A 26237-nucleotide genomic window follows, 5' to 3' on the forward strand; every position below is an offset into this window, starting at 1 on the left:
CAGCCAATGGGGAGCGAGCACCGCCCGCTGCCCCGCCCACAGTGGGCGGGGCCTCGCGCGGGTCCCTGAGGGGAATTCCGGCGGTGCCGCCTTTGGATCCCGGCGGTCCCACTCGTGATCCTGATCCTGCTTCTGATCCTGATCCTAATCCCCATCTCAATCCCGGTCCCCAGTGCAGGGCTCGGCCTGCCTCGCTGCCCCAGAGCTGCTCCGTCACCAGCAGCCCGCCCGCTGTCCTGGATGCAGCAGGTGAGGCGGAGCAGCCCCGGGCTGCCCTCAGGGCCTGGGGGGCTCTGGCCGCGCGGATCGAGTTCTCTCCCCGAGTCGTTTATTCCAGGTTATTTTTATTAAGAAGTTGTTGCAAATTCGAGACACAAAGTCGGTAAAACGCCACTTCGGAACACATCATAGGGAAATGAAAGCTAATTGCAGCCACAGAGTTAAGTTTGTTTTCTTTCAAAGCAAGAGGTAATTCTGCCACAGGCTTGGCAGCACGAACCTAAACGCCAGTTCTGTCCAAAATCAGAATTTATGCTGTACCATACACATTATCCAGGAAGTGGTTAGTGTTTTGGAGAACCTCGTGGCTGGAGCACCAATAGAGAGGAAAAAGATTGAAAAGCTTTATTTATGTACATTTTCTGTGAACAGCATCCGATGCTGTTAATCCATAGCCTGCAAAGGCTGTACCATACAGCATTTGAGGGCTTAAGACAATTTCCTTTTCAAGACACATGAAACATGTTTTGTTATAAAACTATGAGTATCAAGACAAGTGAAATATGACTCTTCATTATAGGGATGTCACAGGGCTGAGCTTCATCAGCTGCTGTGTGATTTCTGAGAGGTACCAAAACTGGCTGAGGCTTCCCTGTGACAAAGGAAGCTCCCACTGAAATCAGTAACTTAGAAAAATTAGACAATGTGAAATGTGAATAAGGATGTTTAGAGACACAGTAAGGGCATCAATGACTTACATCTTTATGCTGTAGAACAAACTGACAGGAGAACAAGAAAACGTGGTGTGATGTGCTTTCAAAATTGTATTACCTGGAGGGATCCGATCTTTTGTCACTTTCCTCTGACACAGGTGCGAGGGACAGGATAAATTGGTATTTTTGCTGCCTGATGTGGCAGTAACTGAAAAAATACCTTCAGTTATTAAGATGCAGAGAAAACTGCAATTGTATTAAGCACCTCACAACAGCAGGAAACTACAAAAGACCTTTATCCCTGGATTCCGTTAAAGGCACTAGTATATGAATAACATGTTGATTTCCAGCTTAATTTATACCAACAACTTAGAGAACTAAACCAGTAACAGGTATTGTCCTGTTCCTGGTGTGCAGTGCAAGTATCCCCTAGACCTAAACAACTGCAACCCTAGAGCTTATGCAGGAATGCTCAGAAAATTAATGCTTTAGAGGAAGAAAAAAACAAATCACAAACCCAAAACACTTCTGCAGAAAGTTGGTGGGTCGAGTCTTAATTTACAGAAGGTTTTTTCCTACCGCTTTTTCCCATTTTCCTAAGGCACTGGGGTGGTTTTGTATTTCTGGGGGAGTGGAGGGCTGGGGAAGCAACAGCAGGTTCTGCAAGCTGCCTTGGCATTCAGTGCATCTCAAAGCAGGAGTGGGCATTTTCCAGCTTACTCAAGACATAATAAAAAGATAAACACTGGTCCTGTCATTACATTCTGGTGCAATTTGAGGAGTGTGTAGATGTGTTTAAAATGCATAGAATACTGTCATTATGAGGGGCAATGTGACACAAGGAAATTGCGTTATTTGCAATCAGTTTCTATCCCTGTAGGACAACAGTCTTGGAACCTGAACCACTGGCTCTGGTGCTATTTTTACTGATTTTCCTGGAAAACTGGCTTGTTCTGAGTGGCAAAAATGACACTCTACAAGAGTTTTTTCTTTCTGCCAATACTACCTTGGGACAACACACCCCAGCTGGGCACTACCCCATCATCTCTTCAGAGCACAACCATTGTAGGGACAGTCTCAGGTACACCTGGGAGCCAGGAAATTGCTTTGCTGGCTGCTGTGTTAAACTGATTTCTAAGGTTCAGCTTGAGACCCTCATGGATTTGCTGCCACTGCTGTTCTCCCAGCTGAGCCTGTCTCAGGAGCAAGCAGCACATCAGGGCCCTGTTTCCTGTGCTGGATTTTGCAGAATGAGGTCCCAGGCCCTGTTTTTAATTAACATCCATTGCTAATCAGCTGTGACAGAGTGACACAAGCCTCACTCTTTTCTGGTGTGTGATTTCTTGTGTCCCTCCCAGCCTAAAGCTCAGCCTGGACACAGCTCAGTCAGCAGTGCCTGCCGTGCCCAGCTCTTAGTGCAGTGCCACAGCTCCTGGTTGGACGATTGGAAAAGAGAAATCCATGTAAAAGACAGCAAGATGTGTCAACTAAACCAGAGACTTGGAGCAGCAGCACTACCTCAAGTCCTGAAGTGACAGAAAACTGATGGGAGTTTGGATTTCTTTGGGGAGTAAGAGATAAATAAATAATAAAGGGTGGTATATCCCACACAGACATATGCACTAAGATACGCATATTTCCTGAAATCCCATTTTGTTCCTCTGTGTTTCAGTGGAACAAGGACCCCATGACTTGTAAATTCCAAGGCCTCTTAGACAATGGTCTGTTGGAATGTGTAGTTTACCTGAACTTCTCCCCAGCATGTATGGAACAACTGCATGAGGAATCTGAACTGGTGATCATCAGATATCTGCTGCTATGGGGGTATAGTTAGCAAAAAGCTGTTCTCTGAAACTGTGAATTATCTTGTGTAAGCCAAAAATTAAGAGATCCTGAGCTTTTGATATGACTTATTTTTCTTGGAACAATCTTTCTCCTTTCTAGGCTGGTTCAAAAGGAACATTCTCTTATGAATAAATATGACAAATAGAAAAATTAAAATATAGGAAAAAAAAACATGTAAACGCAAGCCCTGAGGTATTTCAAGCACACAGTGTAATTTTTATACCTGACAAGCAATCTAAAAGTGCCAGTAAGAAAACTTACTTCATGGCTCTGTAAAAATGTCCCATCTTTCTTTCCTGCCTTCTGCCCCCAGGAAGGGGCGAGAGGTTGAGGTAAGAGCCCCATGGAAGCTGTGATAGTCACAGAAGCAGAAACTGAGGATTTTAAAGTGCTGTGTGTCTTTTTCTGACCACTTTTGCTCTTTGTTTGGCTTCCACAGGCCAGTTAGATTCTCCAGAGATCTGACAAAGGGGCTACTTTTCTGGACCTAGGCTCCACTCCTGCACCAGTTTGTAGCCACAGTGAGGCTTTTGGGACAAAAAGGCTGCTGAATGTGGATTTTAGTGGCCCCTTGAACTCACAGTTGGGTTTTTTGGCCCATCTCAGCCTAGCTTGGGAAGCTTAAGCACACTTTGCACTGCAGTTGGTCCCAAATGACTGCTGGTCTTTCCAGCTTCCCACCTCTTTCCCCCTCTTCCTTTAGCCTGGATCTCCTTGGACATGATTTCTCCCCCAGAGCTTTCTGCATTTGCATGAAGGGTCCAGTCCTACAAAAAATAAATACCTAGTCTCTGCATGACAGTGACGTGAGTGGGTCTACTCTTCAAGCTTCCTGGAGTAGGCCCTTAGTCATTAATTGTTTCTAAAATAAAGTACAATTTTATTAGTTCTGCTCTGTTTGGGCTTTGGAAAATAAAATCACAAAATGGATCACAGGTCTTACTTTTTACAATGGCATTTGTCCCTCTTGGCAAACCAGGGCTTGGTGTGAGAGGGTTCTGAGCACTATGTCCCTGGGGGATGTGCACACACAACATGTTCCATCTGCAGATATTTACCTGGACAGGTACTGCACATCCAGAGACCTGCTCACATCCAGATGTGTTTGTAAGGAAACACATGCATGTGCTTACACAAAGTCTATACATGTGTAAACTCTTAATTGCACATATACAAACATTTAAAATCAAATTAGTCTTAGATGCACCTTTGCTCTTTTTTTCATTAAAAAGGACATTTTAAACCCCTTTTTTTGTTCACTTCAGTTTTACTGTAACTAATAGAATTCACCTGATCACCTAATGGGATATTTTCCTCTCAGTATGTTAAAACACTGATTAAAATGCATTACAATTATTAAATTGGGTAGAAGAGCACTTCTTGTAAGCTTAGTCTGGAACTCCTGGGGCATAGTTGTGCAGTGACAGTTTTAGATCATTTCTCTCATGTTACGGATCGTACAGCACAGAACCATGCTGAATATCATGCCAAAGATCTAGAAGAGAAGGGATGTGATTTAGGGATCCACTTATAAAACAGTTAAAAAACAATCTGCATATCAGACAATCTGAAGGTCCCTATGGCAGAGTAATGACTGCTTCCATCTAAAAACCCCAAAACATCAGACAATGTAGGAGGTCTCACTGATTTTATGGGCTCACACTGGTTTCACTGTTCTTTGTTCTAAATGTTCAGCCAAGCACAACTGCCCCAAATATTCATGCTACTAACATCAATTTAAGTCACATAATAACTGTGACTGTGGTATGCTGGCATTGCACAGGAGTGTTCCGAGTTTCAGAAAGCTTCTACATGGAATATGACAGACATTTGAGTAAGAGCAGAGGGTGATTGCAGAGCCCCCAGAGCTGGTGCAGAGCTCTGAATAGTTCCTGTGTTCCAGGGCAAGACTCTACATTAAATCTAAGCCCCGACTCGTTTCAGGGAACTGGTTCACTAGAGGGAATGATAAAAGCAGGGAACAGTGGGTGTTGCCAGAGGCTCTGCTTTCTTGCCACAGGTCAGTTCTCCAAAGCAGCTGCCTCCCGAGGCTACACTGCTAAGGGTGGGAGATGGGCAGTTTAAGCACTGGGTTCATGTCCCCTCCCCACATGTGTCCCCAAGGATGAGCAGAGCTGAGCTCTCACAGCCCAGCAAGTGGCAGAAACAAGCACAGGAAAAGGTGCAGGTGCATTTCTGCTGCTGAAGAGGTTGTGGTCACTTCAGGACCTTCACAATGTCTGAGGCAGGGATCCAAGGAGTGATGATCCCAGTTCTGGTGTGTCCTTGATGTTATTGATCCCTGTCCCACCCTCGCTGTATTTTTGAGTCCCTGAATGGTTCATACAAACCCCCAGAATGTTTAATTTGTACACCATGGTTTCTGTTACCTGCAGAAACCCTTCAGCTGCTTTTCAGTGTCCTCATAAATCTGTGAACATCCTGCTCTTCCCAGCAGCTAAGGGAGTGGTTCTTTACTAATATTGTGGCTCCTCATGCTGCTGGTGGCTGAGTCTGAAAGAAGTCATGGCACAGACGTGCAGGAAAAAGCTTTGTGCTAAAGCCTGGTGAGCCCCAGCCTGCCAGTCCTGCTGTGTCCTTGGGACAGGGTGACATCTATTGGTCACAGCTCTAGTGGGTACTCTCTATTCCTCATGCAAACTAAGGAATGTATCCTAAAGGACTGAAAGCATCGGACTGCAGTTGTTTTGCAATACATTAAATGCTGCTACAGCCTTTTACTTTTCAGTTTGGTTCATGTGTGCTCTGCTCTCCTATGCCTAGAACAAAAGAAGATTAGCATTACTTTGGACCCTGTCTAAGGACACAAAATGAACTTGAAAAACAGAGTCACACAGCTCTGCTTGCACTGATGGGGGCAATTCCCAGAGAGAAGACACACTGGAAGTAAGAAGAATTGAGGAATTTTACCAGTTGCTGCAAAATACCTTCCACAAAGCTTTGAGCAAGGGACAGGGTACTGGGCTCAAGGAGAGATTGGAGAACATGAATTTACTCACTGTGATGCTAGCAATTGCAATTCCAACTATTCCAACTAAGCGCAGCTGAGTATCAATTACATTCTGAATTTCAACCAGGCAGTTCTGTCAAAAACAAAATTAAAATATTTTTTATGCCTGGAAATCTGTATTTCAATCAATTCTATCAGCTATTCTCACTGAGCAATGGATAAGCACAAAAATATTAGTGCAGTCACCATTCTAATTCTTGCATGTAAACCTTGAGTTTTGCTGGATAATTTTCCCAGCATCTTCCCATTTGTGGGGAGGCATCTGTACCTCTTGCCTGTAGAGACTGACACATACAAGTAATTTTCGTACACTCAGTTTTCTCCCTAAATTTAAACTCCTTTATATAACAGGCCATGCTAAATCAGGCGGTTTGGTGCTTCATTTTGACATTGAACTCGCAAGCAGATGCCAGATAAGACAGAAATTACAGAAATATCTTTCTTAACACCAATGAAGTTTCTAATCAGGAGGCTCCATGCATGACAAAGGTGGGCACTTGCCAAAATCCACCCTCCATGGGGAATTCAGGGTCCTGTTCTGTTCCCTCCTCCCTTTTCCTTTCAGATGGTGCAATATTGTCTCAGCTACCATGGAATGCCACAAACAGGTGTCATGACTGAGGGCAATATGACCTCCAGCTTAATTCTGCCTCCACTCTCCTCCATTCCATAAGGAATTTCATGCTGGAATTTGCAAGGTAAAAAGAACTTCTTCCTTTCTTTTACTTAGAGAATGTCTCCAATTTTACTAAAAAACTGACATGAAGAAGTGATTAGAACAAGCAGGACAGAGGACTTGCCTTTGGCAGCTGGATGTTCTCTGGACAGGGTAATCCTGTTTGTTGTTCCACATTACCTTTACCACAGCACTGGAGCTGAATGAGAGAGAGATGGAGGATCAAAGAGGGGGAAACCACAGGCTGTTTCATACTGAAAGTCAGTTATTATTTTGTCCTGGTTTAGGGACATACTTTCATACTGAAAGTGAGACAATAAATAACTAAAAAAAAAAAAGAATCTGTACAGAAAAAATAATAACCTAATTCTCTATATTTAAACTGCTGCTTCTGGTAGAGTTCTTACTGTGTGGGACAAAATTCTCAAAAATTAGTTTCCATTGTCTGAGGCCACAGGAAACAGCCACATTTGTATTAACAACAATTTCCAGAAGGGATTTTTATAACAGTATTCATAACAAAGCAAACAAGTGGATTTGGGAAAAGCAGATCCCTGGCTTACAAGAAAACAGGAGTTGTTAAAGGGAGAATGCAGAAAGTTCAAATATCTTATACAGAATTATGGGCAATGCACAAAAACTACAGCAGAGAATGTTGGAATTTTATTTCTGACACAACATGTGCTGGCTTTGGAGACAGTCATAAATCAGAGTTTCAGAGGGTTTGTTTTTCCTGTTTGCCTATCTCCCACAAAATGCTTGGAATTCCTCTTTGGGTCAGAAATAAGAGCTATGGGAGAAGGACAAAAGGGTCTGAGGTTGTGAAATGTTTGTTCTAAAGGACGTGGGAATTGCTGTAAGGAGCAACAAAGCTTGGGCTTGCTCTCCATGGGAGGCAGTGTAGATCCAGGATGGACACAAACAGGATTAAAGAAGTCACAGGTTGTAAGTCTGATTCAGACATTCACTTTTTGGGTGGCCTGAACTATGTCACACATGTGCTTTTGGTCTTTCACCGACTTGGTTCAGCCACACTGTAGGTCCTGGGACACAGGTCACGTTTTCTCTGACAGATGCAGAGGGATGCAGACATTTCTCCTTCCCTCTGCATTTGCGAGTATTTATTTATGGATATCAATATCCAGGAGGGCCATAACAGTAATTTCTCCTGCACACAAAGACCAGAAGCATCAGAAATTTCAAAGCCTGGCTAACTGCACTTTCAAATGTGGAGATCCAAAAACTAGAATTTTGGCAGAGCCCTCAGGAAACTCTCAGGGTTGTGAGCCTCTGACTGGATTTCCAGTACATTCAGTGCTATTTTGCCATACCTCAGAGGGAGGAATTCTGGATTCTAATGGGTAGAGTGAGCAGTGGAGGGAGGTGGTATGGTGGAGGAGTACTCACAGCCACGTGGTAGCGATAGATGGTACTGTTGACCTTCCCCACTGGGTTTTTCATGTAGTCCTCATAAGCATCTTCATAGATTTTCTGGGCTTCCTGTATTGCCTGCAGAAATCAAACTTTCTAAGTGAGTTGCAAATCAGTCTTACCCCCGGTCCAAGACTTTTCATCTTGTGTCCTCAACTTCCAGGGCAAAAAATAAAGCCTGGTAAACAGGTATGGTGACTCAAAAGCCAGGAAAGTTTGTGGCCATTCAGAGGGTCAGTGTTCATAGGGTCTATTCTGTGCTTTGGTTAAACACTCCTGAGTTGTGGAAATTCAGTGCCTAAATTTGTTTGCCCTTCTCCCAAGCAATACCATCTTTTCATACAGCTCCCTTTGATGTTTCCTTCAAGGCTGAACCCCCACACCCCCACTTTTTCTTGAACAGAAGAGGCAAAAACTTCATCCTATTCCAAACTTGTGATAACACAAGCGGTCAATGTCTCCAGATAAGAATGTCAGAGAGTCTTGCAGGGAAAAGTCTCCTGGAAAGTTTTCCTACAGAAGACCCAGGTCAGTGGGCACTGGAATCCCTAACTACCCCATTATTACATCAGAGGCTGTTTGCTACTTACCACTTTCTTGCCTATGAAGGCAAATACTCCAGCAGTGACCTCACCTGCAAATATCACCAACAGGCAAGCAAAGAACTGCAGAGGAAGGAGAGAATCTCACATGAGTGCAGCTTGTTCATGGGGGCTGCCAGCCACCCCCTTGTCCTCCCCAGGTCTCAATAGCCCACCCTGAACCAAAGCTCCTGAGGAGGCTCTGCACAGGGCTGCCAAAGCAGATTCCTTGTCACATTCAAACAAAGGGGAAATGGCAAAGATGTGGCTCAGAGGGAGCTTCAGGCAAATCAAAGACTAATTCCAGGGAATACATCACAAGGGACAAGCAAGGGCATCTCTGCACGTATGCCAGCTCTGCAGTAGCATGGTGGCTGCTGAGTCCAGAGAAGCTGGATGAGCCAATAAAATAAATAAGACCTTCCAGGTGTTGGACTGCAAAGATCTTTCCATTAATGACACAAGCACTGAATGCTTTGGATGGTTTCCCTGCACAGCCCAGGCCCTGGAAACATTTTACTCACTGTTCCAATTAAGCACTGGGACTCCCGTGCTGCTCCACAGCACCCGAAAAATCCAACTGCTGACATGATGGCCCCTGCTCCCACCAGTACATAGAGTCCTGTGGAAATCAGAGCCAGGCATCAATTTTAGGTTTCTCTTCCCAAAATCTGCTACCTATTCATCAGCCCCACCCATTTACAGCTCTAACAAGGTCTCTGGCTCTCACAAAACTGGTTACACAGAAAAGGTTCTCTGACCATAGGAAGAGAGCAATACTTTCTTCAGAATTCTTGGATAATTAAATAAGACAATTTGAGATTAGCTCAGTTTGTTAGAACACGGTGCTAAAAACACCAGCTTTGCGGGTTTGATTCCTGGATGGACCATTCATTAGGAATTGGACCTGATGATCCTTGTTGGTCCATCCCTTCCAACTGAGAACATTCTGTGATAAGAATCTGACTTCCACCTTCCTAGTTTGCTGTCCCAGGGAGAAGCTCAGTGCAGAAAGAACAAGCCCCATACCATCCAGAACCCCTTTAACCTCTGCTATAAGCAATATAAGGCAAACCCCCCCCCCCCCCCCCCCAGCTTTGCTAGAGGGCTTATTTCTGGGAAACCTGGGGCTGGAAATGTGCTGTACTGTTCTGCAGTGGGGGAAATGAAAGGAACATGGAAGATAGCAGCATAGCCCCATACAGATCTAGGACCCCAGCTGTACCTGACACCTAGAAATACTCTTATTCAACAGGTGTTTTGGTTTTATTTTTTGTATGGGCTTTAGCTAGAACAAAAGGAAATCAGAGTACAGAACTTTTCTTTCCTCACTTGTGGATGTACATTTTTTGATCTTTGCTTGGGCAATACTCGGGTTCTTGTGGGGGTCAGTTCCTACCAGATCACAACCACGGGGCTGTGCCTTGGCTCTGCTACCGTGTTGGTGTAATTCTAGTCTTTGCCCTGTGCAGGATGTGCAGAAATCTGCTGGGGAAAAGAGCTTCATCTTCTCTTCATTTCCTTCTGGTGAGGGACAGTGGAGCTGCAGGCAGAGTGCACTAGAGGGCACAGTGAGCCTGGCTCACCCAAGCTTCCAATGAGAGCCTTTAGTGTGCTCAGTCACCAGTGCAAACATTATTATAAAATCTGACCCAGGGTGAGCAGAGCTGCTGGTATTTTCTGTTAGCAGGCCTTGTGTAACCTTGACTAGAAGATCCTACAGATGACAGTTTGCAATTGCTAGGAAAATGTAAAACCAGTCAATGTTTGAATGCTGCTGCCCATTCACTGCCACATCACCCTGCAGTCTCTGTGTCTATCCCAGTTAGTGATCCTTCTCCCTCCTTCTGCCCCAGTTCCTGCTGAGAGATACATTCTGACAAATAGCAATAAAACAAGTAATATGGCTTTGCCCTACTGATTGTAATATACACGGTACTGGGGAGATGCTGTTTGCTGTCTGTGTTGGCAGTTCTTATTCCATGTTTTCTGGATTTTTAATACCCAGCCATCTGTGACTTCCTGGGACTGAGCATTCTTCAGGCTGGTACTTGTACATATTCACAGCACTGGTTTTTACTGCTATACAAAGATACTTATGGCTTAGGGGATAAAGGCCAGCCAGCCCTGGTGGAAGATGAATTGGAAAAGACAGAAAACCCTCGCTCAGGTGTAGAACCTGGTGCTCACCAGCCAAACACCAACACTGCCATTTCCTGGGATCTCCATGGTAACAAACACAGTGTAATTACAAAGATGTTTCCTGGACTACTCAGTGTGTCACTCCCTACTCCTGTCCCTGTACTTATCAGGCCATTTAGCAAAGATAAATTTGAGTAAGGAGACAGGAAAGGAGTCTCCCCGTTATTTGCAGCTAGGAAAGACAAAGCTCAGTGAGTCTGGGGGTGAAACCATTTTCAGGAATTTGGATTTGCATTTGTCAGAGAAACAGCCTGAGCATTTCACTGGCATGACTCAGAGCTAAACCACTACCTCAATGAGAACTTTCCTTTTAAGGCGTGTTACAGGAAGAACTCATACCACTCACTAAACAAAGCTGAGCCCCACAGCAAGCCAGCCAGGAGTTAAAATCTGCCTTCTTCCAACTTCTGCTCAGGAGAGTTCGTCCCACTTTGTCCTTTCTCAGCCTGGGACTACCACTTGCTGATACCCGGCTATTTCTAGAGAGAAAATAATGTTGACACTTAAAATTTCCACAAAAAGAATCTACTATATATACACATATGTAATCTTTCACACAGGAATGAAACTTGTGATTTTGGGGTTGTCCTGAGGCCAGGACTTGGCCTTGATGATCCTTGTGGATCCCTTCCAATTCTGAATATTCCATGAGACACATGAAGAGTACCTTGAAAAAAATTCAAAGGGACCAAGTTACTTCTCAGCTTGCACTGAAAGGTTTCCCAGCACCCACATTCAGGGATGCTCAGTGGAAGATGACTTCCAGGAAGGATGTCTGTCAGAGATGAAAATGTTATAACTTATGGCTTATACATCTTCAGGAAGGACTTTTGCCTATTGTAGCAAAACTGTATTACAAAAGCTGCAGAGACGAGCACCACATCCTGACCAAGGCCCTGCTCACTACTCGAGATAAGACAGAGTGGCTCAGCTCAGCTCTGGGGATGCATTCACAGAGGGATCCAGCTCAGGAGAGTTCGTCCCACTTTGTCCTTTCTCAGCCTGGGACTACCACTTGCTGATACCCAGCAGCGCGGTGGCGATCGCAGCCCCGGGGCTGTCAGCGAGCCTCGCACCAAAGGGCGGGAGGAGGAGAGGTTTTGGTGTGCCGTGCAAAAGCCCCTCTGGTGAGAGGCAGTGAGCGGCCATGCTCCGCTGGGCCAGGAGCCCAGCTGTGCCCCTGCAGCCCGGGAAGAGCCGCATCCCCGCGGCGGAGAGCCCAGTATGGCCCGCCCAGAGGGGTCCCCAGACCCTGCACATGATGCGGCAGATCCAGAGCTTTGCGAGGGACAGTGGCAAACCCCTCAGGAGGCACGGGGCATTCCCACCTGCCCAAAACGTTTATTAATCCACTAACTCGAGACTCAGAGGAGAAGGTGGAGGGTAGACATCGTTGGGACCCTCGGGGGGGGTGCTATGCTCCCGCCTAACCCCTCTCACCCTCCCCCCTTTTTCTGTTTTCTGTTTATTTATTTTCTCTTTCTCTTTGACTCTTTTACTATTAAATAAAATATATTTGGAACATTTGCATCACATTTGGAACATTTCTGGGTTTGATCCGTTTTATTCACAGACTTAATTTTCCTTGCTCTTCTCTGTTTAAACCGGTTTGTAACAATATCAAAGCTGTAGATGCAGAAATATCTTGGATGGTGTAAGTATGTAAGAAGGATCTGGTATTTCTTTTCCTAGTGGGCTGTACACAGCAACACAGGCATGTTAATCTCAAGTTCTTGATAAGAACAGACCTAAATTTAAAGTGAGACTCTCCAGACATTTGATGGTTAATATCACACCTTTCCTTGCAATAGTATCCAGTGTCAGAAGTACCTCAGCTTCACTAAAACCCATTCCTTCCTAAAAAGCAGGATGGAAAGCCTTAATCAGCTTCTATTCATCAGCACTTCCATTGTAAAGTACAAAGCCTTGACATGGCCTCCAACTTGGCATCTACAGCACAGCAGAGAAAAAAAAAAAAAAAAAAAGTCAGTTTATAGCCACAAAATGGAACAGGTTTGAGAGCTACAAACTGACACAGAAAATGCACCACAAAGCTCAACATGGCGAACTGTGTGAGTCTGGTCAGGGTAGAGAGCTTGTTTTGGTGAGTGGAAAATGATGAGAAGACTGTCCAGCTGCAGCTTTTTGTGCAACACAAGGAAAAAGGTACAAGGTGGAAAGGAAGCAAAGGTTTGTGGCCTTTGTGAATTTTTTCCTCTCACCCCTTGTTGCCTCTGTTCATTTCCTGCAGTTCTGCTCTTTGGTCTGTGTGTGCTCACGAAGAGGAGAGAGAGCTGGCACCTAAACTGAGAGCAGGGAATGCAGAGAGCAGGAACACTGCTGTGGCATGGAGGAGGGCCAAACTGGCCCCAGAGACAGAGCTTTGCCATCAGTAATTGCCCACACTTGGAATATTTATTCCACCTGCATTTAGGACCCACAAACAAGTCACTCTCAGCCCCTGAATCCAAAGGGATGAAAAGGCACATTCCAAAGATTAAAAATCCATGTGCAAATCTGACAAAAAATTGATTGATTTAGGCAGGCACAGCCAGTGCACTAATTACTGAGGGGGTTCTGGAGCAAATAGGGGCTTTCTTTTTAAGCACAAGAGTATGAAAAACAACGTGTCACAGGACTGGGGATTTTTGAACAGAGCCTATTCTCTTAATTTAATTTTATTTTATTTTATTTTATTTTTTTGTGAGGAAATATTGAGGTTTTGGGGTGTGGTTTGTTTTGCTGTGCTGACCCCCCTCCTCCCCACCCAGTTTTTTTATAGATGTGAAGAGAAATGAAGACTTCTCCTTTTAGCAGTGAGTCAAGTGAGAGAACACCTGATAACAAATTGATTTCCCTTCTGGCTGTAATGTAGTGAGTGTAAGAGGGGAATCCCCTTCTTCTGCCATTGTTTTACTTTGCAAAGACAAATATGGAAAGCCATAAAGCAGCAGCTTTTCTGTATATTTGATTTTTTGATTCATCCCATGGGGAAAATTATTCTTTCCTGAAAGGAAAATGTCAAATGGGGGCATTGCCTGTGAAAATTCCAACAGGAGGGATTCCCATTTTCTAGCAGACTCTGCTTTGCAATTACAAAGGGAATTAAAATGTTATCTGGCAGTCTCAGAGCATCCTGTGGCTCCCAGTAGCAAAGAATGGCAAATCCAGAACTCAGCAGATCTCTGGATCAGCCGCTGTTCCCTAAGATACTGTCTCCTCTGAGATCAGGACACATCCCTTCTTGGGCTGCACTTGGAGACAGGAGATCTGCAAGTCTGAAAAAACACCTTGAAAAGGATCAAGGGATTCTGTGTGTTATTTCTGACTGTACAAACTCTCTGTGATTAGCAATGCTACAGAATTCCATCTCTTTAGACCAGATAGAAGGATGGAATTTTATAGCTACTGGCTGCAATATATTTTTATGTATATCAAGGGTGAGAGAAGGATCAGCCTGGGCTGGAAGAGGCATAATTTCAGATCTGGAAGAGAACCCTCTCCCACAGCTACTTTTGTTTGTTTGTTTGTTTGTTTTTCCCCAAGTCTTACTGAAGGTTTGAGACACAAGTCCCTGCCAAGGAGCAGGAGCAGACAAACACACCCTGTCTCTGTCTGGCTTTATTTCACATGGGTTTCTTGTTTACCTGGCTGCTATGGGCACTTTCCATTTGAAATAATTCTCCTTTTTTTTTCCTCTCTTTTGGGCTGAGTAAATAACACTGAACAAACCCCCAACTGTTCCTACTCCACAGAGAGAACAAGCAGCTCTGTTCTGGGGGTGAGGGACCCAGCAGCAGCGATGGCAGAGCCCAGACAGGGCTTGAAGGGATTTTCCTGGGGTTGTGTGTTCCTTGCAGCCCAGGAGGCAGATGTCGTCCTCCACGGAAGGACTGAGGCTCTCCAGCCCTTAGGAGAGCACCAAGGAACTTCTAGCACAGACACGCTCCTGGAAAATATGACAAACACACGTAGGAGTTGGAAAAAAAAAAGTGTCCAGACAAGGACAGTTGTGTGTGTGGCACCAAACTCAGCTCCTGAAACAGGCTTGTTACTAGAAATTTCCATTGTATATTTATTTATAAAATACATTTACGGAACTGGAGAAAAGCTGAAGAGGCCTCTAAAGTGACATTAATTTCTGGAAAAGTGGAACATACCCTCAATTTTAGTATAATGGATATATCTGATTGTCTGGTGTGAATTCAGCAGAGATTTCGTGGTTAATCTTCCTGGAACCACAAAAGCATTACAGGCACCAGCCAGTTTGGAGGCTACTGCTGATGCACAAATCCTGAATTTCAATTTAAAAGCAGCCTCACTGTAATGTAACCTCCCAGTCCAGTTCCTCCCTTTCCCACAGAACACCAGCCCTTGCTATATATCTTGTTCACGTGCATCCCAGAATCCTAAATAATTATGGCCCAGATTCACTGGAGGCAGTGTGTTCCCAAAGCTGTTCCCAAAGGTTCTGTCAGTGCCTGCCACCCCCACAGACTGCTCTGAACTCAGGTGTCATCAGCACACCTGTGCCAGCTGGAGCTCTCCTACCCTGGCTGAACTTCACAGACCCCCCGGCAATGGATTCACATTTAATGATGTGAACTTCCTCACATGGGAGCTGCTCAGAGTGCACACTGTGGTCAGAAGCACATGGTCAAATGTCTTGGTACTTTTTCTAGTTTTGTTGCATCCTTTTTGGCTAGAACCACAGAGCATTCAGGACATTGAATGCACTGGAAAGGTACACATGACATTAATATTTTTCAGCTGGATTCCCAATTCCTTTCTTCATATTTCCTGAAATTTATATGCCTGTTTGACTGCAGTAAGCAAAGCACTTTGTTGTCAGGAGCAATTGATAGTGAGTCTAAGATCATGTTCATGTGTGGCTGTAGCTAAAGTCTGTTGGTGTTTGTACTACTTACATTATCTGTTACCACTTGCATCGCTTTGTTGATACTGTATTTCTTCTGCCTTTGTAATACTCAGTCATTTGGTACTCTGAAATCCTCTCGTGATTCTCTGCAATCCTCTCTAGATTAGGACAGTCTGGATAATCCTGTGTGTGCATCAACTGGCTCAATCCAAACCCTCCTGAAGATGTTTTTGAACTTGACAAGCCCCAAAAAGGAGTCTGAGGGCTTTTTGGTTGCTGGTTAGGTTTTTTTTTTACAGCAGACAAAACACTTTCCTCTCAATGGCTTCAAAGTGGACAGTCCAAATGTATTTACAGCTCTGTCAGAGTGAAACACAGCACAGGACATTTCCCTTACAGGAGCTGTAATGGGTTACACTGGTTGTTATGTAGGAATTGCTTCAGAATATGTAGAGCTCTCTTCAAGAGATTCTGTGTGAAAAAGGAGCCTGAGCAACCTTGAGTGTGGGGTGCTGCTCCAATAGGAGGAACCATGGAATGGTTTGGGTTGGAAGGGGCTTTAAAGATGATGTAATTCCAGCTCCCTGTCATGGCAGGGACACCTTCCACTGTCCCAGGCTGCTCCAAGCCCCATCCAGCCTGGCCTTGGACAGTTCCAGAGATCCAGGGGCAGCCACAGCTTCTCTGGGCACCTGTGCCAGGGCCTCAGCACCCCCTGAGGTTGTACATTAATGTAACCAGCCACGTCCTGGGGGCATCCAGAGATGGGAAGCACCTTGATGCCCTTTTCCTTCCCACGGGACCAGAGGCAGGTTTTTATCCTCAGTCACCTCCTGCAGGTGGCTCTTTCCAGAGAGCTCTCAGTGTTGCTGTGGTGAGCTCTGGGCTGGGCTGGGCAGCCTGACCAGAACAGGGACTACTGGAGCCTGGGTGTTCCCCGAGGGGTCGAGGGGCACCCTGGGCACTTGGTGCTGGCAGGGCTCAGCAGTCACAGCATTGCCACCAGTGAGCAGGAACCAGGGTGGCTTCCAGCTGCCTTGAGGGAGAAGGAAATGGGGTAACTGTGGGTTCGGCTGCTGCTGTGGGGTGGGACTGGCTGACTTTTATACAGCTATAGCAGGGAGAGGAGGGTGGCAGAAGCCACCCAGGAGGACAATTTCATGGGCGAAAAGCATAAAGTGCATTATCATGCTTAAGTGATTAAAGAAAAAAAAAGCCTCCTGAACATCAGCATCTTACAAATATACAGCAATCACCCTGAGGCAGATGGAGAGATTGTCACATTAGGGTAAATTGGTTCCTTTGCTCAGAATTGCCTTTATTCTTGCCTTTATTCTGCCAGGGGGAATATTAACTCTTAGGAACTACTGCAAGGTTCTGTGATCCACAACAGAGACTGAGGACTTTAGAACAATTTTCATTTTGAGTAAGGTTTTCTCAGGGGGTGGTATTGGTGGTGTCATATTTTTAAAGCCAGTTTCCAGTGCAGCAGCTTCCATTTTCCACTCAGGGCCACTATCAGCCTTTTCTAAACCACTCTTCCTGAGTGGCAGAGAAAGAGAACTGCACACAAGATGATAGGAAGAAAGAAATTTCATTGCTTAGGTCTTAAGTACAGACTAAAAGCCTCTCCAACACATGATGGCATTTAATGCTCTTCTTGTGGTTGCACATCTCTACAGAGAGGCTGCTTTGCCAATAGCTCATTTGAAAGGCTGGTAGAGTTTGAGAGGTGGTGGATTTCGCAGAGAAAATCCTGTTGACTAAGGGTATAGTGTTTGACTCCAAAATGCATGAATAGAACTTGAACAAAGAGAGGCACAGGAGCAGAGAACTGCAGTTCACATGGATGGAACTCCCGCCAACTCCTGTTTGTATGGGCATCCACTGCTATGGAGAAAAACTACTAATATCCTTCAGCTCCAGACATGACTTCATATCCTAAGGCACGCTCCATCCATGTACCTTTCAAAGCCAGGAGCATCACTCCTGCTCTCACTCACCCCAAGAAAAAGCCACAATCACCCTAAAATTTTTGTCCACATCTGTTTTGGCCCTGATGAATGCCTGGACCACAGACTGGATCATGGGACTGAAAGAAAGAGAACAGAACAGAGCATAGGAGGGTTGTGAGCTCTGGCTGTGCAGGAGAAGAAACATTTCAGGGCTGAGAAAGAGCCACCCAGACTGATTTGTTTGCATTCATCAGGTTTTGTTACCATTCCTGAGGGGTTTGTTGAGTACACACACTTGACTTTAATTGGTGCTGGCAGGGATGAGACCCACTGCACTTCATTTCTGAGGAATACAGAGTTTGTCCTGCTTGTTGCCCTTTGTCCACCAAAAGCAGACATGGAAGAATGGAGATCTGGAACTGATCCTTAAGTCCCCATGTCAGTTTTTGCTTCACAAGTGCTCTACTTGCACTCAGCAGCACTTGGTCTGTACTACTGTGCTTCAGTTATTCTTAAAATTAAGAACAGCAGTACTACAAGGAATTAATTAAGGACCAATTAATTGTGAGACAGCAATGCTGTCAGCAATGAAGCCAGCAAAACCTGGCTTTCCACAAGCATCTTACTTCCTTCTGAGTGTTCCAGGCCTTCCTGCCCAGTAAAAGAATTCCCAGTCTTGGTACAGGAGTCTCCATAAGGATGAGAAATCCAAGGGAATTCCCTTAATTCCACAGATATTTTCTCCATTTGATCAGTGCAGTGTCACAGAGAACTTGGATAAAAAGGTATCTGCCAGCTATGGGCCTTTGCTGAAACTATCCTTTTTTCTTTCATTTTTTTCTCTCTCAAGTGCAGCTAAGAGAGCGATCTATGAACTCTCCCAGAGCTGAACTGCAGCTGAACAGGGAAGCCACAGTTTTACTTCATCACTTGAAGCACAGGCACAAAAACTACTGTGAGATGGAGTAACATAAAAAATATATCCCACTGTAGAGGAAACTCCAAAAGCTGGGGAGCTGCAGGGAGAGGATGTCCAATTTTAGGAGCCTGCTCCAGTGTAAGATATGTCTGGTAAAATGGTTGGAGGCTGTGTGGGTCCAAGTGTTCCAATTCCAACCTTTTCTGTTGTAGGTTTTTCACTGCAAAGTGCAGTGGGGAATATGGATCACCAAACACAAAACCACAAGCAACAGAAAGCGAGGAACACATATGTGCTTGCCCACAGCACTGCTGCCTGTAAGCTGTTCTCCAACCAACAAAAACATCTCACAGTGGCTGGAAAAGATGAACAGGCCTGGTTGCCAAGTCATGGCCTGAACTATTCCAGGGGCAGAAAAGACAGCTGGACTGCTGGTAAAGAACAGGGCTATTTAAGGAGACTTACTCTGGCCTAATGGAAAATGCAAGGATAGAATTATCAATTATTTTACACTAACCCAACATTTCAGATCCAGGAAAAAAACAATCACAAGGAAGCAGAAGAGAGAAGCTGGTTAGATTCGGCTGGCAGCTCAGTCCAGGTACGGAAAGAGCAGAATGTGCTGCCCTTTAAAAGAAAGAAAATTAACTGTTTTTCAGAAGATGGTGATTCTGGAGTGTTTCAGCCTACAAAGCAAACTCCAAATGCACCTGCACTGTTGTTCCAAGCACTGACACAAAGTTGATGTGATCACAGGGCCTTGGGTTATCACAAGGAGCCACAAAAGCCATCAGTGGAACTGAGATAAAGAAATTATTTTTGGATATATAGCTATATGCTGATATTTTAAGTCATATTGCTGATCTGCTGTCTCTTTCAGCCCTCAGGGCAGCTGCTCCTGCTGTGCTGCACAGTGTTCCATATTAAGAATTCCTATGCAAAACCCTGGCTGCCAGCCAGAAGGCATGTTAGAGAGCAAACACACAGAGCCAAATAAACAACAATCCCAGAGACTCTGAGAAAGGCCCAATACACAACTGCCAAGGGGGACTCCAAGCTGAAATCTCCTCAAGAGGGAAAACTCTTCAGCATGACCTTCAAATGCAGCTTTGTCTGCTGCAAACCCCACTGTAACTGAACTTCTCCCTGTCCTTTTACCACGGCCTTGGTCCCAGCCTGTTGACAGCCTCAGCACAGCCTCAGCTGTGCCTTCAGATGCTCAGAAGTCACAGCAGCATTTAGCAGGGCTTGTAATGAGGGAGGGAGGGAGAGCAGCAGAAAACTCTTTGGTTTTCTTTCACGGGAATGCTCTGATCAATCAGTGCCTATTACAAAAAAGGACAACACCTTTGCTTTAGAATTCAGTCCAAAGTGCCAGTTTAAAAGAATTCTTAACATCTCTGTGCCCTGTTCCTCAGCACTTCCTCTCACAGTTACATATTTCAACAGGCAGCTCTATAAATATGTGTGGCAGCCCAAAAGCTGAATGTCATGGTGACTGATGAAACGTTTACAAGAACATTCCCCAGGACTTCTCAAAATTGACAAACTAGAACAACTTTTGTAATTTCTGTTCAGGGCAGAAGCAGACTACATCTTTTGGAGATTTAAATACGCATGCACCAAAGAATATCTTGTTTACACTATGTGTTCCAGGCTGTATTGGAGTTGTGGTACTTATTCACAGCACAGGATGTAGCACTTTCTGCCTTCCAACAAACGAGCAGCACTTGATTTTGAAAGCCAGAACATCCTTTTGTCTTGTTTGCTCTCCTGGGACAAACATAAGTGGATCAGGCAGGGAAGCATTCCAATCCACAGCACAGGGAATTCAGCAGGTATCTACTGGATCTGGAAATGAAGTTGGTCTAATATGCTGCTGTCATAGCAGCTCAGATGTAAGAGAAAAAGTAAATCATACTTCCTGGCTTTCTGTGTCAGTGGAGGTGCTGCAACGTGTTTTACAATAACCCTCAGGTCCCAAACAATGTTTTCATCTGAGTGGTTTTATTCAGCCTCACAAAATCTCAGGGGAACATTGCTGGAAATAACATTCTCCCCATCTATTCCCACAGCTGCACAGCCAGTTCTGTGTCTCTAGCCTGGCTGATGTTAAACAAACCTGGGCCTGGGGCTGTGGTGGATCTGAGTCAAAGCCTCCACTGAGAGCATTGGGGTATTTAAGGTAACTGCACAATCTTGGAGTGACAGTTAACTGCTGGAGGACACCTCTGGTCAACTCCCTGTCCTTCCACCCTGTCAGAGCGGCCAAGGCAGGACCTGGTATTCACTCACACTTGGCATTTGTAGATGGCAAAAATATTTGCACCAACGGAATATTATTGGGTCCATCTCTAGGGGTAATGTATTAAACAGAAAAAAATCCAACTTTTCTGGTGTAAGGGTATGTTACAGTTGCCAGGGACGGAGAGCTGCAGTTGCTGGCAGTCCCAGACAGCTGCTATTTAAGGGTATCTATAAATATGAAGCACAAGTCCCAAAAACCCATCTGGAAATCCCAGGGAGAAAAAAGTTATCTTAAATGCTAAAATTAGATGTGACTAATCGCAGTTCTGTGGGCACAGGAACTAGCTGATTCCTGCCCAGGTTGGACCAACAGCTCCTGAGATGACTGAACACCAGGTAGTATCACTTTCCAGCTGTGGAAGGATTTGCTTTGGCACTTGGTACCACTGAGGCCTCCACAGGGAGAACTGCTGAGCCGAATTTTGCTGCTGTCCTGGTTTGGGAACATTCTGAAAGGACACTTGTTTTGTTGGCTGGCAGCTGCACAGAAAACTCTGGAGGGATATACTGGTGAGCCCCACAAGTCTCTGACCTGTCTCACCTTCTATTCTCAGAGTATTAGCACAATTCACTTAGGATATGTGGGGACTGGATCAAATCCAGGAGAAGAGATTAGTTAGGTCTAAGAAATTGGAGGTCAAGCAGAGAAAGGTCAAAAGCCATCACACACATGGCACACAGCACCACAGTGTCCAGTCTTGTGTAGGTCAGCCCAGAAATTGTTAACCAAGGTGTGTCACCTGCCCCAGGAGGCAACCAAGGCTAGAGGCTGCTGCCCTCCCAGCACTGTAACTTACCCATGAAGAAAAGTTCCGGGGACTTTTTGTCTGTAGCAAACTCTGCCATGGGCCCACCAAACCGCAGCCACAGCCCGAAGGCAATGACAGCCAGTCCTGCCAGCTGCAACACAAACAGAGCAGTCAGGGCTGCAGTGACAAACGGCTGCAGAGCGTCACAGCGGTGTCTTGGCACCTTGTGCTTTCTTGAAATCCCACCGCTCAGAATTGCCCTGTCAGAAGATTCATGCAGCACTAGCCAGGGTCTGATAACAACAAATTCCTATTACAGTGCACAGCACTTCTTTCTTTCAGCTCTTCAGTGTAGTGGTGCTTCTGAACTTACTAGTGATTCTCAAAGCTTGTCAGTCATTTAATTATCAAAACTGGGCCTGAATTGTCATGAGAAATGGAGTGGGCAGAGGACCCCCACCAAAACTAGAAGGTACAAGGATTGCTACTGGGTAGATATCTTGGATCACAGAAATTACAAACCAGTGATAGAAGCTGTCAAGTGCAAGGAAAAAAAAAATCCCTTTAATGTGAAAAAGACCAGGTCACAAAGGAGTGTCACAGGATGTTGTTTGAGGGGAAAGATCTATAATCAGAGGTCTCAGCCTCACCATGTGCCAGACAGATCATCAGGCTGCCAGGCAGTGCTGTGTGACCTGGCAGAGAACTCCAGCACCCCTGAGGGGCAGAGCTGTGTGTCCTGCAGGCAGCTCCAGCATCCCTCAGGAGCAGAACTGTGTGTCCTGCAGGCAGCTCCAGCATCCCTCAGGAGCAGAACTGTGTGTCCTGCAGGCAGCTCCAACATCCCTCAGGAGCAGAACTGTGTGTCCTGCAGGCAGCTCCAGAATCCCTCAGGAGCAGAACTGTGTGTCCTGCAGGCAGCTCCAGCATCCCTCAGGAGCAGGCACAGTGTCCTGCTGCTGTCCAGGCCCAGAGCCTCAGCCTGTGGCACCTGCACACCTGGACAAGGCTCACAAACACCTGCTGCTTCCCATGTGGGTGCTAGCCTGGCACAGTGTACCCCTAACCTGTCCTGCATTCCCTGGCACTTGATCCACTGGAAGAGCTCCACAAGCCAAGAGAGACAGCAATTGTACAGCTGGAGAGCTTGAGACCATGGCTTTCCCCACAGATGTGTCCTAGCAGAGGGTGAGGGTCCCCTGCCACCCTGTCACAGCATGGGGACCTCCCCGTTGGCAGCCTTGTGCTGCCAGGGCCTCTCCAGGCTGTGGAGTGCCCCTGGCAGTTTGGGATTAACGTCCCAGCCAGCTGAGGAGATGGTTCCTTCCATTTCAGCAAAAAGGCAGATAACAACACACAGTACTTGTCACTTTTGAGAAACAAATAACACACAGCTTTGTCCTTCTGCTGCCTTGCAGCTGCAGCTGGGCAGCAATCACACTGCCCCTCCAGCTCGAGCACAGCAGCACTGTGTCCCCGGAGCACGCAGTGCTGTCACCACGAGGAAACAGCCTTTAGTTTAACTGTGCTTCAAGCATAAAGGAGACAAAAGCCCAAAACTGCTTGGTCCAGAGAGGCTGAACAGGATGACTTTGTGGCTTCTTTTAAAAAGACCCCAGTGAATCAGAAGGAAAGAAAAAGACATTTAAGAAGATAACATTGCTGATTGTTTTCTGGAAAGCTGAAGGGAGAACAGAGCATGAGGGAAAGTGAGAGAAGAGAAAGCGTGAATTCAGCAGTGTGGAATTGTGAAACTATTGAAAAGGTACAATGAGGGGGGAATGGACACAGCATTCCCTAAATCTCTTGGGGTGATGCGAGGACTTTGTCTTAGGATGATCTCGTAGCAGCTGTTGGCTCCCTATTTGAAATGACATTAGTATAAAGCACTGTGATGCTGTGAAATGTTCTGCTCACTGCACTGTACTGGGGGAACCTCTCCCAGCCTCCTCCTGCAGCCGCGTGGTTGCCGGGGAAATCATCGCTACTTTAAATGATCCGTTTAGACAGACGCTGTCTCTGCTCAGCAATGTCATCTTACACCGAGCCGGTGCTTTCCCAGGCAGCGCTGCATCTCCCTAGGAGCGAGCAGAAAGCCGGGAGCGCTGCCCGGGCGCTCCCGCAGCCTCAGCTCGGGCAGCGATCCCGCAGGGCTGCCCGGAGGGAGCCGCGCCCGTGCCACCCGCCCGACCCTCGGCCCCCGCACCCGCAGCAGGTGCCCGGCCCCGCTCGGCCCCGCTCGGCCCCGCTCGGCCCGGCGCGGCGCTCACCCAGAAGGTCAGGTTGAAGATGAAGAGCAGGATCTTGATGCAGCGCATCCCCCCATAGCCCACGCCCATGGCGGGCGCTCCGGCAGCAGCTCCCGCGGCGGCTCGGCCCGACTCCGGCGGGGCGGCCCCGGGGGCAGGTGCGGGGCCGGGCGGGGCCCGGGCGGATCCGCCGACCTGGGCCCGCCCCGGGGCGGACTTTGTGCCCGGCGCCGTGCCCGGGGCTTCCCGCGGCCGCAGCTGCCCGGGCGGGGCACGGGCGGGGCCGGGCACCCCGGTGGCCCCGTGCGCTCCGTGAAATCCCTCTCGGCGTCCCGTGTGTCTCTGAAACACGCTCAGATCCTGCACATGCTGCCCACCAAATTACAGGCAGGATCAAGAATGTGATGTCGTTAAACTTGTCCTGGTTCATAGCCATAGCTAAGAGCCCCTCAAGTTCATTTTCCAATCATTAATTTGTTCTCTAATTTGACCCAAAATGCTGACTCTGCTGTCAAAATCGTATGGGTTTTTTTCAGCTGCTCCTTCGAGGGTTCCAGTAACTCTGAATCCAAAGTTGCCTGTGGGGCTTTGAGACAAGGGACCACGAGGTAAAGTTGTGTCTCTGGAAAAGAGGGGTTTCTACGTTAAACATTTCCTCTCCTTATTTAACGAATAAAACACTTATTTCCTATTTATTTTACTTTGCACTCTAGTCACAACTGTAGAGTTATACCTACTCAGATTATTTTCAATTTTTGAATAATTTTTTGAATAATTTTCCCTGAGGTGTGTATGGAAACCATGCAAAAATGTGTGGGAAAAGATGTTAGGTGTTGTTATCTCAAATTACACTCATCTAATGACGCAATAATACCAAAGGATGTTGGAGGTGGTTTCCTTTTTCACTCACTTCATTTTCAGCTGCGTTAAAGCCTGGCCATATTTTGGAAAAATAATCCCAAACAGTTTATTTGAATTGCAGTGACAATTTAATTAATAATATTCCATTTGCAATGAATTGCAATGAAATACACTTTATTGGTTTAGTTGCTTGGTTTTTTTTAAAGAAACATTGAATCTACCCTGTAACTCAGAGTAAACCCCCACAATTTCCCTTTTTTGCTTCTGTGATGCTCTGTTAGATAGTGTTGACCTATCAAGTCCAATGTGTTCCTTCTAAAATAACAAAAGCATGAATGCATTTGAATAATCTAAATAACTTCAAGACAACGAAATGCATCAAACAGTAGCAAAAGTCTTCATTATCCTCTGAGACATTTGAAGCAGAGGAAAAACGAGAGAGTGGTTTTGCCTTGGATTGTGATGGCAACAAAAATAAATATTTTTAGAAGCCTTTTATTAGGCTTCTTTACTTCTCTAGTAATTTTCATGCTGATTTTCTCTAAAAGTGTAGGAATTAAGCATTCAGCCATCATAAGTAGTAGGTCTCCTTCCTGCATGATTCTTGCAATGAGTTAATCCCAAGGTGCTGCTTTTCAGCAGGTGATTCTTGGCATCTCTCAGAGGCACTTCAGCCTCCTTGGGCACTGCCCAGGAGTCACACAGGTTTGGGTGCCCGGGGAGGTTCAGGCAGGGCTGGGTGCCCAGGGGCAAAGAATTGGCAAAAAGTCACTCATGGGGCTCTGCTGGGCTTGGTTTTAGGGCCAGTGTCTTCATAAACAACTCGGATCAGGACTCAAAGGGATACTGAGGAATTTTGCTGACAACACAAAACTGGGAAGAGCTGTTGACTCAGAGGCAAAGAGATCTTGATAAATGCGAAGTCTGGGCAATCACCAACCATGTGGAGTTTAACACGGGCAAGTGCTGAATTCTGCACCTGGAGAGTTGCAGGACCTGGTAACCCTGGATGTACGGGCAGACTGGGAGTGAGACTCTGGAAAGCAATTCTGTGGAAAGGCACCTGGGGTCCTGGCATGGCAAGTTGGATCTGAGTCAGTGTGCCCCAGAGCCAGGAGGGACATCCATGGCAAGCTGGATCTGAATCAGTGTGTCCTGGAGCCAGGAGGGACATCCATGGCAAGTTGGATCTGAGTCAGTGCGTCCTGGAGCCAGGAGGGACATCCATGGCAAGCTGGATCTGAGTCAGTGTGCCCCGGAGGCAGGAGGGACATCCATGGCAAGTTGGATCTGAGTCAGTGTGTCCTGGAGCCAGGAGGGACATCCATGGCAAGTTGGATCTGAGTTAGTGTGCCCCGGAGGCAGGAGGGACATCCCTGTCCTGGGGGCACCAGGCATCACAGGCTGGGTGAGGGAGAGATTGCCTCACTCTGCTCTGGGCTGAGGCAGCCTCGCCTCCAGTGCTGGGGTCAGTTTTGGGTGTCACAAAATGAGGATATAAAGTTATTGGAGCTGTCCAAAGAAAGGACACAAGGGTGGTGAAGGGTCTCGAGGGGTTTCGAGGAGAGGCTGAGGGCACTTGGTTTGTTGAACATGAACGAGCCTGAGGTCAGAGCTCAT

The 26237-nt window shown here is 46.2% G+C and overlaps 1 protein-coding gene across 1 annotated transcript; it reads right to left on the bottom strand.

Moving 5' to 3' along the window:
* Positions 1-324: 324 nt before the first annotated feature.
* TSPAN2 (tetraspanin 2) lies at positions 325-23937 on the bottom strand. Its single transcript, XM_021535284.3, has 8 exons — positions 23778-23937; positions 21556-21658; positions 9021-9118; positions 8506-8580; positions 7892-7993; positions 6609-6683; positions 5798-5881; positions 325-4272 (listed from the first exon to the last, which is right to left on the bottom strand). The coding sequence occupies exons 1-8, from the start codon at positions 23844-23846 to the stop codon at positions 4207-4209; spliced, it is 672 nt and encodes a 223-aa protein (XP_021390959.1). The 5' UTR covers positions 23847-23937; the 3' UTR covers positions 325-4206.
* Positions 23938-26237: the final 2300 nt, after the last annotated feature.

The sequence above is a fragment of the Lonchura striata genome, chromosome 26 (genome assembly GCF_050655825.1).
Source record: "Lonchura striata isolate lonStrDom1 chromosome 26, ASM5065582v1, whole genome shotgun sequence".
NCBI lineage: Eukaryota > Metazoa > Chordata > Aves > Passeriformes > Estrildidae > Lonchura > Lonchura striata.